Source organism: Cetorhinus maximus, unplaced genomic scaffold (genome assembly GCF_964194155.1).
Source record: "Cetorhinus maximus unplaced genomic scaffold, sCetMax3.hap1.1 HAP1_SCAFFOLD_393, whole genome shotgun sequence".
Taxonomy (NCBI): Eukaryota; Metazoa; Chordata; class Chondrichthyes; order Lamniformes; family Cetorhinidae; genus Cetorhinus; species Cetorhinus maximus.
In genome coordinates, this window is record NW_027596339.1 from 338,576 (window position 1) to 351,109 (window position 12,534).

Below are 12,534 nucleotides of genomic sequence, written 5' to 3' on the forward strand. Positions count from 1 at the left end.
GAAACGGCGTGTTTCCCAGGAATGCATAGTTAATGCAATGGGATTGGGATGAAATGGTGTGAGAAGCCGCCATTGCAGCCAGTGGGTAAAACATTATTTTCCTGCCCTGTATAGCACTTAGTGAAAATCTGGGACAATTCTGCCTATAGACACTGAGCAATAGCAAATTTAGTTAGACAGAGATGGGGATTGTAAGCTTTACGTATACAGAAATAATGATTGTAAAATTTATCAGCTTGGAAGTCTAGGACTCCATATATACTTTCAGTGGTTTGAAAACTCTTCCAGATCTCGTGACGTTGTAACCTTCTGGAGATGTGGGTTTTGCCCTTGGCTGTTCTCGGTTGTTAGCGTGTTTGTTGTTGTCCTGGCCCATCCTATCGTCGTCATCTGGGTGTACTCTTTCGTGTTGGCTGGGCACAATTGGTGTGTTGCGTGTTTCTCTTAGCTGGTTTTTGTTCCTCCTCACCATTGCTCCATTGGATGTTGTGACTTCATAAGACCTGGACTCACTGCGCACTTTGGATACCTCTGTGGGTAACCATGGTTCCATTGTGGGGTGTGCGACACAGACCTTTTGTCCAATGTGTAGCTGAGGTACTTCTTTTCCTGCATGCCTGTCATGCATCATCTTCATCCTCTCTTGGTTTTTGAGAAGTACGTTCTGCATCTTGGAGAATTTGGATAGGTGATGGCTTGGCAAGATCGTTCTCACTTGCCTTCCAAACATGATCTCTCTTAGTGATGGTAAACCTGTATCCAGAGATGTAGCTTGGACTTATAATGTGACAACACGAAAATCTTGTTTCGTTGTCCTACACATCAGGATAAGTGATTTGATAGTGTGGACCATCCGCTCAGTGAGGCCAGTAGATTGGGGTTAGTGTGGTGAGGACGTCACATAGTTCATGCTCCATTTGGCACACGTCCCTGAAAGGTCTGCCCATATACTGTGGCCCATTGTCCAAGATGATTTCCATCAGGTTCACTGAACAGACTGAATATAGCATCCAATGTATCTGCCACGGATACACTTAACATGTCCCTTGTCTTCCTGACAATTGGAAATTTGGAGAAGTAATCTGTGACTAAGATTAAGTTGACTCCATTTATGGTAAATAGATCGGTGGCGATTTTGGACCAAGGAACTGACAGAACCTCATGAGGTGTAGAGATTCTTTATGTTGCTGTGGCTGGTGGCTCTGGTGTGCCCCGCACTTGAGCTTTCCTTGTATATGAATGCTACACTTTCTGGGATGGGCGATTGATGGAATTGCGTCTTCTCTGAGGTGCAGACAGCGTCACCTTTAAAATCTCCAACAACGTCAAACCCATCCGGGTACAGTTGTAGTTCTTGGACCAACTCAATGCCAGTGTTCTTGGTCTCTTCTGCTGCTGTTGGTATCCTAGTGATCTCATGGATTGAGATGTTACATGCTGGCAGTCCTGCCACTGCTGGTCCGCTCATGTTACCAAGTAAAATAGCTGTGGTCTCCATGCCAAATTGCTGTATCTGCATTGCTCTGTTAGTGTACCAATGCAAAGTGTTGGTAACCCATGGTACGCAGTCAATTTAGCAAGTGTCGATTGTGCCAAGATTTCCAATGGCCCAGGTACATTTTCCTCAAGATTCAGACTGGCAGGGTGTTTGTGCCAGCTCCCATGTCAATCTTGATCTTGAGTTTAAGTTAGTCAGCTTTCCTTAGGCATATCATTGATAGTGTCAAAAGCTTCCAGTGGCCTGACTTCATCCACGCGATGTGTTACATTCACAATGTGGAAAGTCTAATCCTCTGGTAGAAAGCTGTTCCACTCCAGGTCTCGACTCGGGTCTATCTTGCTGTGAACTTTGTGTATCGGCTTGTGTTTGTGGCTCTCTCCTTGCTGCTGTTACCATGCTGCTGTGCCTATCATCTGTTTGTTTGTGTCCTATTGTGCCCTCTGGCTGTAGCCCTGGAGCCACATTTCTTGCCTAGGCATGCCCAGTGTCCTTTCGCACCGAACTTGGAATGCAGGGAAGCTCCATGGTGGGTGTGACAAACCACAGATACCACAGAGCTTGCTTGTTTTTTGTGGCCTGTCTATCATGCCAATACTGTTAGCTGCTCCTAGTGCTTGCAGATGCTGCTGTCCAGCTACAATGGCTTCATACTTCCTGCCATCTTCTAGTAGCACATCAATGCTGTGGCCTTTCTTTTTTCCAAGAGGTCTTTTTGGAACGCTTGGATAGGTGTTGAGGCAACCACCAACTCCATTATTCACTCAACAATTCGGTCTCTGAAAAGTCACATTTGTTGCCCTTGCTAGTGTCCCCACCTCTAGCCCAGAAGCTGTGGGTTCAAATCCCACTTCAGGACTTGATGGCCATGGAAGTTGCATTCATAACTTGGCCAAACAGGCTAGTTATCAGCCTGTAAATCCTTCCAATACGCCTGATGGCAGGTGGTAAGAGCGAGTGAGTTTCCTGGTCAGCCAGACTGCAGAAAGCAATGACAAACCACTGCAGTACTTTACCAAGTATAATCATGGATCAATCCAATGCAAGTCCATGGTTGCCAACACCTTCTGAAGGCCTGGTAGCTGGAGGAGGAGGACGATGTGAGGAAAATTGTTGAAGTACCTGCTGACAAATTGGTCTGTTGATTCCTGTAGCTCTTGCCTGTATGACCTCGATTCTCGGCGTTGAATCAAGGCTATGGGCCAAGTGCTGGTAAATGGGACTAGGTAGGTCAGATATTTCTCACGTGTCGGTGCAGACTTGATGGGCCGAAGGGCCTCTTCTGCATTGTGTGATTCTGTGATTCAGTGATTCTGTGAATTCTAAAATTTACTCTTAGCCGAAGCTGACCCTCTAGCTCTTGCTATATCTTTTGAGATCTTTCTGGTTCTCTTTGGATAGCCCCAATGTATTGATTCTGTATAGCCCCTCGTTACCAATTGCTATCAGTATTGTCACTACTTGCCTATTCGGTTCTGTAACTGGCTGATCTATGAAGCAGAGCTGTATTCTTTGTTTAAAAAGTTTGAATTCAGATAGACATTGGTGGCCTTCCTGTTCAATCTGGGTGGGTATGATATCCATCATTCTGCCATTCCTTAGCATTTTTCAGATGTTATTAATTTGCAGGAATGTTTTATGTGCCTCCAGCAGTGTTGCTGCTGTGCTTTCTGCTTTTCCCTTGCTTTATAATTTACTTTGTGAACTCTCTGCGTACCTTCAGCATATGTATTTGGTATGCCTTTTCTATTTTTCATTTTGTATTTAACTCTGTACCATCCGTTCTGTTCCTGTCTGCCCTTTACTTTAAGTAGTGCGAGCCTGAGGCAGCTGGCAGCTTGCTGGACTTGCCCAGCCCAAAGGTACTCTCAGTTTGTTAAGTAAGTGAGCCTTGTTTCTTCCATTTTTGGTGCTTGTTTTTGGTCTGTTTCCTGTACTGTTGGAATTTCTGGAGTAGGTTTTAACCTTGTTTGCTGTTTCTGGTCTTCAGGCTTGTATCCTTTGTTCTGCTTTTTCACTTCAGAGAGAACTATTGTCGCTATAAAACCATGTAGTGATATTCTTGTGCTATCTATATGTAACATAAATGAGGTATGTGGATTCTACTTGCTTGAGGATCTCTGGTGGAGTTTATTCAAAGCTAAATCAATGCAAGCAGTCGAGCAATCTCTAACACATCCTGTTATCTAGGGTACTAGAGTGCAGAGAGAGGCCGTGGCTCCTAATCACATGATGACATCCAGATACCTGGCTCATGTGCATGTTGAGCTTCTTAAAGGGACATCACTCTTAAAGCAATATTACAACAACCTTGTGATTTCTTACTCAGGTACAAGCCCAGAGAGAAGCTACGTGTGTCCTTTGGAACGCCAGAATTCCTGGCTCCAGAAGTTGTCAACTTTGAACACGTCTCCTTTCCCACGGACATGTGGAGTCTTGGTGTTGTCACCTACATGCTGTGAGTAACAGAATATAGTCCGAGGTCAGCATGCTGGGCAGGGCAATGTGGACAGGATTTGAGGACTGCTCACTCAACTTTCAGGAAAAGTCCGAGAGGCTTGAAAGAGCTGCAGATCTGAGTAATTTGAGCAGAATGCAAAGGCAGGCCAATTAGTGAGGCTGTTAGATGCTGCAGAAGGAGAGAGTGTGCTGTGTGGAGATACAGTTAGGAAATGTAGTGAAATCTCCAGTTCATTCACTGGGCCCTCTTACAAACTGCTAAGGACGTATGCACTGCCAGAAAATGGTTGGCACCCACTCGGATCTCAATGTTCAATCCCACAGAGGAACAGTGGGACAGAGGTCAGTCCAGAACCCAGTGTGTATTCAGTTAGCTCTTTTGAACAAACATGAAGGCGATGTGCTCCTGACCACAGCTAGACAGGCAGAATAATAGCAAGCCCAACTGCCTGCTCCTGATCCTAGCCCAGAGGCAGAGCCCTGTGAGACGGGGGAGCAGGGTGTGAGGGGAAACGAGGATTTGGGACCATGCAGGACCGTGATGCCTCCCTGTAGATTGAGGACCAACAGGCCTGGGAGGATAGAGCCCAGGTACGAAAAGGAGCCGAAGGGAAGCAGAGTCCAGCATTTCACAGAAAATCCAATAAGAATAAAATCAGATGGATGACCTGATAACAACACCACATGGTCAGTCACTTACCAACACCTTCTCAAGGGCAATAAAGGTTGGGTAATTATTACTGGTGCTTATATTCTGTGAACAAATGAAAAAAAGAATAACAGACTGGAGGCAAATTATCTAAAATGATTATCCAACTTCACAAGAAGTGAGTTCATTATGAGACACAGCCTGATCTCACAGATCGTAACCATTTCTCACCCTCACAGCAATCTGTCAGACTGTAATCCCCTCTCACCCTCACAGCAATCTGTCAGACTGTAATCCTCTCTCACCCTCACAGCAATCTGTCAGACTGTAATCCCCTCTCACCCTCACAGCAATCTGTCAGACTGTAATCCTCTCTCACCCTCACAGCAATCTGTCAGACTGTAATCCTCTCTCACCTTCACAGCAATCTGTCAGACTGTAATCCTCTCTCACCCTCACAGCAATCTGTCAGACTGTAATCCTCTCTCACCCTCACAGCAATCTGTCAGACTGTAATCCTCTCTCACCCTCACAGCAATCTGTCAGACTGTAATCCTCTCTCACCCTCACAGCAATCTGTCAGACTGTAATCCTCTCTCACCCTCACAGCAATCTGTCAGACTGTAATCCTCTCTCACCTTCATAGCAATCTGTCAGACTGTAATCCTCTCTCACTGAAGAAGGTACTCCCTCCAATCCTGCAACTACCACATAGGACAGTTGAAGAGGAGAAATTACAATCCCCGATCACATAGTGACCAGAGAGACTCAGGCTTCCTTTACCGGTTTTATTCAAGCATATGCAAGGGAGCCGCAACCATTCCTAAGAATGAAGACCCAGCTCCCAGATTGATTACATTTCATTACTTTTGTACCTTTTCTTATCACAATACATTTGAGTACATTTGAATACATCCAATCGGTAACCGACACACAGGTATCATGTTAAAACTATCCTATTGAGTATATAAACATGTGATTCTGCGAACCAATTATTCTAAAGGGTGTATACATAATTATATTATCCAATCAAAATTAAAACACGTACGCAAAGACCTTGTGTTTCATCAAAGACCTCTCTTGTCTTTGTATGTGCTCCCATATCTAAGCTAACCCATCTGCCCTGTCCCTATCTGAGAGAGGAGTATCTGCTCTGTCCCTATCTGAGAGAGGAGTATCTGCCATGTCCCTATCTGAGAGAGGAGTATCTGCCCTGTCCCTATCTGAGAGAGGAGTATCTGCCCTGTCCCTATCTGAGAGAGGAGTATACCTAATCTAACTTTATGTTATGTTTTATCTCCAGTCCAGCTCTCAAGGCTTCAACGCACCATTGCACCACTTGAATGGTTCTGCCTGTGACTGGACATTAGCTCATCTCTTGAAACTGTGTAAATCACACAAACTCAAGGCCACTTTGTGTGCAATATACATCTGCTTACCCTCAGCTGTCATTAGGTTTAGCATCCATGGCTGCTTGGAGGTTTTAAGTGCTCTTCAGTGAATTCTTACAGTGTTCTCATTTAGCATGTTTAATTTTCCCCTAACACTCACCCTCACAGCAATCTGTCAGAGTGTAATCCTCTCAATCTCACAGCAATCTGTCAGACTGTAACCTTCTCTCACTCTCACAGTAATCTGTCAGACTGTAACCCTCTCTCACTGTCACTGCAATCTGCCAGACTGTAACCCTCTATAACAGTAATCCGTAGACTGTAATCCTCTCTCACCCTCAGTGATCTGTCAGACTGTAACTCTTTCTCACCCTCACAGTAATGTCAGACTGTAACCCTATTTCATTCTCACAGCAACCTGTCAGACTGTAATCCTGTCTTGCTCTCACAGCATTCTGCCAGGCTGTTATCCTCTCTAACCATCACAGAAACCTGTCACACTGTAATCCTCTCTCACCCTCACGGCAATCTGTCAGACTGTAATCCTCTTCCACTCTCACAGCAATCTGTCAGGCTATAACCCCCTCTCACTCTCACAGCAATCTGTCAGATTGTAATCCTCTCACTTTCACAGCAATCTGCCAGACTATAATCCTCTCTCACCCTCACAACAATCTGTCAGACTGTAACCCTCTCTCACAGTAATCTGTCAGACTGTAACCTTCTCTCTCACTCTCGCAGCAATCTGTCAGACTGCAACCCTCACTCTCTATCACTACAAGCTGTCAGACTGTAACCCTCTCTAACAGTAACTTGTCAGACTGTAAACCCCTCTCACACCAATCTGTCAGACTGTAACTCTGTCTCACTCTCACAACAATCTGCCAGACTGTAATCCTCTCACCCTCACAGCAATCTGTCAGACTGTAACCCTTTCCCACTCTCAACAAACTGTAAGACTGTAACCCTCTCTCACAGCGATCTGTCAGACTATAACCCTCTCTCACTATCACTGCAATTTGCCTCTATAACAGTAATCTGTAGGCTGTAATCCTCTCTCACCCTCACAGTAATCTGTCAGACTGTAATCTTTTCTCACCCACATAGAAATGTCAGACTGTAACCCTATTTCACTCCCACAGCAATCTGTCAGATTGTAATCCTCTCACTCTCACAGCAATCTGCCAGGCAGTCATCCTCTCTAACCATCACAGAAACCTGTCACACTGTAATCCTCTCTCACCCTCACAGCAATGTCAGACTCTAATCTTCTTCCACTCTCACAGCAATCTGTCAGGCTGTAATCCTCTCACTGTCACAGCAATCTGCCAGACTCTAATCCTCTCTCACCCTCACAACAATCTGTCAGACTGTAACCCTCTCTGACAGTAACTTGTCAGACTGTAATCCCCTCTCACTCTCTCAGCAATCTGTCGGACTGTAACCCTGTCTCACTCTCACAGCAATCTTTAAGACTATAGCCCTCTGTCACACACACTTGGCTGTCTCAAACTCTAACTCCAATCACCCAGACTGGCATCTGTCAGACTGTAACCCCATCACACAAAGAGAGATTTGTCAGACTGTATCCCTCTCTCACCATGATCATGGTTAACAAATAGAAAACAGAGAGTGGTCATAAATGGAACCATTTCAAGTTGGCAGGTAGTGAATAGTGGAGTGCTGCAAGGGTAAGTGCTGGGGCCTCAGCTATTTACAACTTGTGTGATGAATTCGATGAAGAGGCAGAGAGTAATGTATCAACGTTTACTGATGATACAAAGCAAGGTGGGAAGGTAAGCTGTGGGGAGGACAGGGAGAGTCTGCAGAGATATAAACAAGTTAAGCGAGTGGGCAACAAGATGACAGATGGAGAATCATGTGGGGAAGTTGAAGTTATTCACTTTGGTCGTAAAAATAGAAAAAGCAGATTTTCTTTAAAAGATGAGAAACTTGAAACTGTTGATGTTCAAAGAGACTTGGGTGTGCTCGTACAAGGAGCACAGAAAGTTAGCATGGAGGTGCAGCAAACAATTAGAAAGGCAAATAGTATGTTGGCCTTTATTGTAAGGGGATTGGAGTACGGGAAGTCTTGCTACAATTGTGCAGGGTTTTGGTGAGACCACATCTGGAATACTGTGTGCAGTTTTGGTCTCCGTATTTAAGAAAGGATAAACTTGTGTTGGAGGCGATACAGGGAAGATTCACTAGATTGGTCCCTGGGATGAGGGGGTTGTCCTATGATGAGAGACTGAGTAAATTGTGTCTATTTTCTCTGGAGTTTAGAAGAATGAGAGGTGATCTCACTGAAACCTATAAAATCCTGATGGGGTTTGACAGGGTGGACACTGAGGGATTGTTTCCACAGGTCGGGGAATCTAAAACACGGGGGCACAGTCTCAGGATAAGGGTCTGATCATTTAGAACTGAGATGAGGAGAAATTACTTCACTCAAAGGATTGTGAATCTTTGGATTTCTCTATCCCAGAGGGTTGTGGATGCTCCACCATTTAAGGCTGGGATAGATAGATTTTTGGTCTCTCAGGGAATTAAGGGAGAAAGGGAGGGGAAAGTGGAATTGAAGCCCAAGATCGTTCATGATTGTATTGAATGGTGGAGCAGGCTCGAGAGGCTGAATGGTCTACTGCTCCTATTTCTTCTGTTCTGATGTGATATGTCAGATTGTAATCACTTCTCTATCAGATGGGGTTCTGTCAGACTGTAATACACTTACATACAGACTTGGATCTCTCAGGCTCTAAAACCCTCTCACATAGACTGGGATTTGTCAGACTGTAACTCTCTCACACACAGACTGAGATCTCTCAGGCTGAAACCCTCTCTCCCTCAGACTGGGAGCTGTGAAACTCTAATCGTCTCTCACGCAGCCTTGGACATCTCAGACTGTAACACTCTCTGACAGACCATGGTCCCTAAGACTGTTACCCTTTTGCTTGTCATTTTGTTTGGTGTATTTGTCATTCTCAGTGTCTCTGCCTGTCATTTCTGTCTAGTTTGAGTGGGCTATCACCATTTCTGGGAGATACAGATGCGGAGACACTCAGTAACATACTCACTACCAAATGCAGCTTTGACGATGAGGCTTTTGAAAATATCTCGGAAGAAGCAAAAGATTTTATTGCAAATCTGCTGATCAGGGAGAAGAGGTAAAGTTCAGAACATGGCTAGACATTGTGCTTGTTTGTCACCAGGTCAGTGTGTTTGAGTGTGCGCAACTCTCGCAGTGGTTGTGTTGGCGAGTGTGTCCTTATTTTTGTGGTAGAGTGTGTCATGACAGTATTTATGTGGGAGAGTGTGTCAGTGTTTCAGTGGGAGAGTGTGTCAGTACAGTATTTGTGTGGGAGAGTGTGTCAGTGCAGGATTTGTGTGGGAGAGTGTGTCAGTGCATTATTTGTGCGGGAGAGTGTGTCAGTGCAGGATTTGTGTGGGAGAGTGTGTCAGTGCAGTATTTGTGTGGGAGAGTGTGTCAGTGCAGGTTTGTGTGGGAGAGTGTGTCAGTGCAGTATTTGTGTGGGAGAGTGTGTCAGTGCAGGATTTGTGTGGGAGAGTGTGTCAGTGCAGGATTTGTGTGGGAGAGTGTGTCAGTACTGTGTTTGTGTAGGAGAGTGTGTCAGTACAATGCTAGTGTGGGAGAGTGTGTCAGTGCAGTATTTGTGTGGGAGAGTGTGTCAGTACAGTATTTGTGTGGAAGAGTGTGTCACTGCAGGATTTGTGTGTGGGAGTGTGTCATTGCAGGATTTGTGTGTGAGAGTGTGTCAGTGCAGGATTTATGTGGGAGAGTGTGTCAGTGCAGGATTTGTGTGGGAGAGTGTGTCAGTGCAGGATTTGTGTGGGAGAGTGTGTCAGTACAGGGTTTGTGTGGGAGAGTGTGTCAGTACAGGTTTTCTGTGTGAGGATGCTTCAGTACAGCATTTATATGGGAGAGAGTGTCATTGCAGTATTTATCTGGGAGACTGTGTCAGCACAGGGGTTGTGCGGGCAAGTGTGTAAGTACAGGGAATTTTTGTGAGATTGTGTCAGTACAGTATTTGTATGTGAGGGTGTATCAGTAGAGGACTTGTGTGCAAGAGAATGTCAGCAGAGTTATGTTTGGGAGATTGTGCCAGTGCAGGCTTTGTGTGCTAGAGTGTGTAGGTACAGGACTTGTATGGGAGAATGTGACGGCACTAGGTTTATGTGGGACAGTATGTCAACACATGGATTATGTAGGTGAATGTGTCAGTACAGGGTTTGTGTGGGAGAGTGCGTCAGTACAGGATTTGTGCAGGAGAGTGCGTCAGTACAGTGATTGTGTGGGAGAGTGTGTCAGTGCAATGTTTTTGTGGGAGAATGTGTTAGTACAGGATTTGTGTGGGAGAATGTGACGGCACTAGGATTGTGTGGGAGAGTATGTCAACGCATGGTTTATGTAGGTGAATGTGTCAGTACAGTGTTTGTGTGGGAGAGTGTATCAGTACAGTGCTTGTGTGGGAGAGTGTGTCAGTGCAGTATTTGTGTAGGAGAGCGTGCCAGTGCAGGATTTGTGTGGGAGAGTGTGTCAGTAAAGTGCTTGTGTGGGAAATGTGACAGTACAGGGATTGACTGGGAGATTGTGTCAGTACAGTATTTGTGTGGGAGAGAGTGTCAGTACAGTAATTGTGTGAGAGAGCGTGTCAGTACAGTGATTGTGTGGGAGAGTGTGTCAGTACAGTGTTTGTGTGGGAGAGTGTGTCAGGGCAGGATTTGAGTGGGAGAATGTGTCAGTACAGGGTTTGCGTGGGACAGTGTGTCAGTACGGTGTTTGTGTGGGAGAGTGTGTCAGTGCATTGTTTGTGTAGGAGAGTGTGTCAGTGCAGGATTTGTGTGGGAGAGTGTGTCAGTAGAGTGCTTGTCTGGGAGAGTGTGTCAGTACAGTGTTTGTGTGGCAGAGTGTGTCAGCACAATGCTAGTGTGGGAGAGTGTGTCAGTGCAGGTTTTGTGTGGGAGAGTGTGTCAGTAAAGTGCTTGTGTGTGAGAGTGTGTCAGTGCAGGATTTGTGTGGGAGAGTGTGTCAGTACAATGCTAGTGTGGGATAGTGTGTCAGTGCAGGATTTGTGTGGGAGAGTGTGTCAGTACAGTGTTTGTGTGGCAGAGTGTGTCAGTAAAGTGCTTGTGTGGGAGAGTGTGTCAGTGCAGGATTTGTGTGGGAGAGTGTGTCAGTACAGTGTTTGTGTGGCAGAGTGTGTCAGTAAAGTGCTTGTGTGGGAGAGTGTGTCAGTGCAGGATTTGTGTGGGAGAGTGTGTCAGTACAGTGTTTGTGTAGGAGAGTGTGTCAGTACAATGCTAGTGTGGGAGAGTGTGTCAGTGCAGGATTTGTGTGTGAGTGTGTCAGTGCAGGATTTGTGTGTGAGAGTGTGTCAGTACAGAGTGTGCAAGAGTGTGTCAGTGCAGTATTGGTGTGGGAGAGTGTGTCAGTGCAGAATTGGTGTGGGAGAGTGTGGCAGTACTGTGTTTGTATGGGAGTGTGTGTCAGTGCAGTGATTGTGTGGGAGAGTGCGTCAGTACAGGATTTGTGCAGGAGAGTTTGTTATTACAGTGTTTGTGTGGGAGAGTGTGTCATTACAGCATTTGTGTGGGAGTGTGTGTCAGTGCAATGTTTTTGTGGGAGAATGTGTTAGTACAGAATTTGTGTGGGAGAATGTGACGGCACTAAGATTGTGCGTAAGAGTATGTCAACGCATGGTTTATGTAGGTGAATGTGTCAGTACAGTGCTTGTGTGGGAGAGTGTGTCAGTACAGTGCTTGTGTGGGAGAGTGTGTCAGTGCAGGATTTGTGTGGCAGAGTATTTCAGCGCAGGATTTGAGTGGAAGAGTGTGTCAGTGCAGGATTTGTGTGGCAGAGTGTGTCAGTACTGTGTTTGTGTAGGAGAGTTTGTCAGTGCAGTATTTGTGTGGGAGAGTGTGTCAGTGCAGGATTTGTGTGGGAGAGTGTGTAGGTACAGGACTTGTATGGGAGAGTGTGACGGCACTAGGTTTATGTGGGACAGTATGTCAACACATGGATTATGTAGGTGAATGTGTCAGTACAGTGTTTGTGTGGGAGAGTGTGTCAGTACAGTGATTGTGTGGGAGAGTGTGTCAGTGCAGTATGCAAGAGAATGTCAGCAGAGTTAAGTTTGGGAGATTGTGCCAGTGCAGGCTTTGTGTGCTAGAGTGTGTAGGTACAGGACTTGTATGGGAGAGTGTGACGGCACTAGGTTTATGTGGGACAGTATGTCAACACATGGATTATGTAGGTGAATGTGTCAGTACAGTGTTTGTGTGGGAGAGTGTGTCAGTACAGTGATTGTGTGGGAGAGTGTGTCAGTGCAGTATTTGTGTGGGAGAGTGTGTCAGTGCAGGATTTGAGTGGGAGAGTGTGTCAGTGCATTATTTGCGTGGGAGAGTGTGTCAGTACAGTGTTTGTGTGGGAAAGTGTGTCATTACTGGGTTTGCATTGGACAGTGTGTCAGTGCTGTGTTTGTGTGGGAGAGTGTGCCAAAACTGTGTTTGTGTGA

General features: G+C 45.6%; 1 protein-coding gene across 1 annotated transcript in view; it reads left to right on the forward strand.

The window, feature by feature from the left end:
- The window catches only part of LOC144673603 (uncharacterized), a gene marked incomplete at its 3' end in the record, with an annotated part of 236,213 nt that overhangs the window by 198,108 nt on the left and 25,571 nt on the right, over positions 1-12,534 (forward strand). The window contains exons 10-11 of the mRNA XM_078535351.1: positions 3,828-3,956; positions 9,013-9,165. Of these exons, the coding sequence (XP_078391477.1) occupies positions 3,828-3,956; positions 9,013-9,165 (282 nt within the window). The remainder of the gene's footprint in view (positions 1-3,827; positions 3,957-9,012; positions 9,166-12,534) is intronic.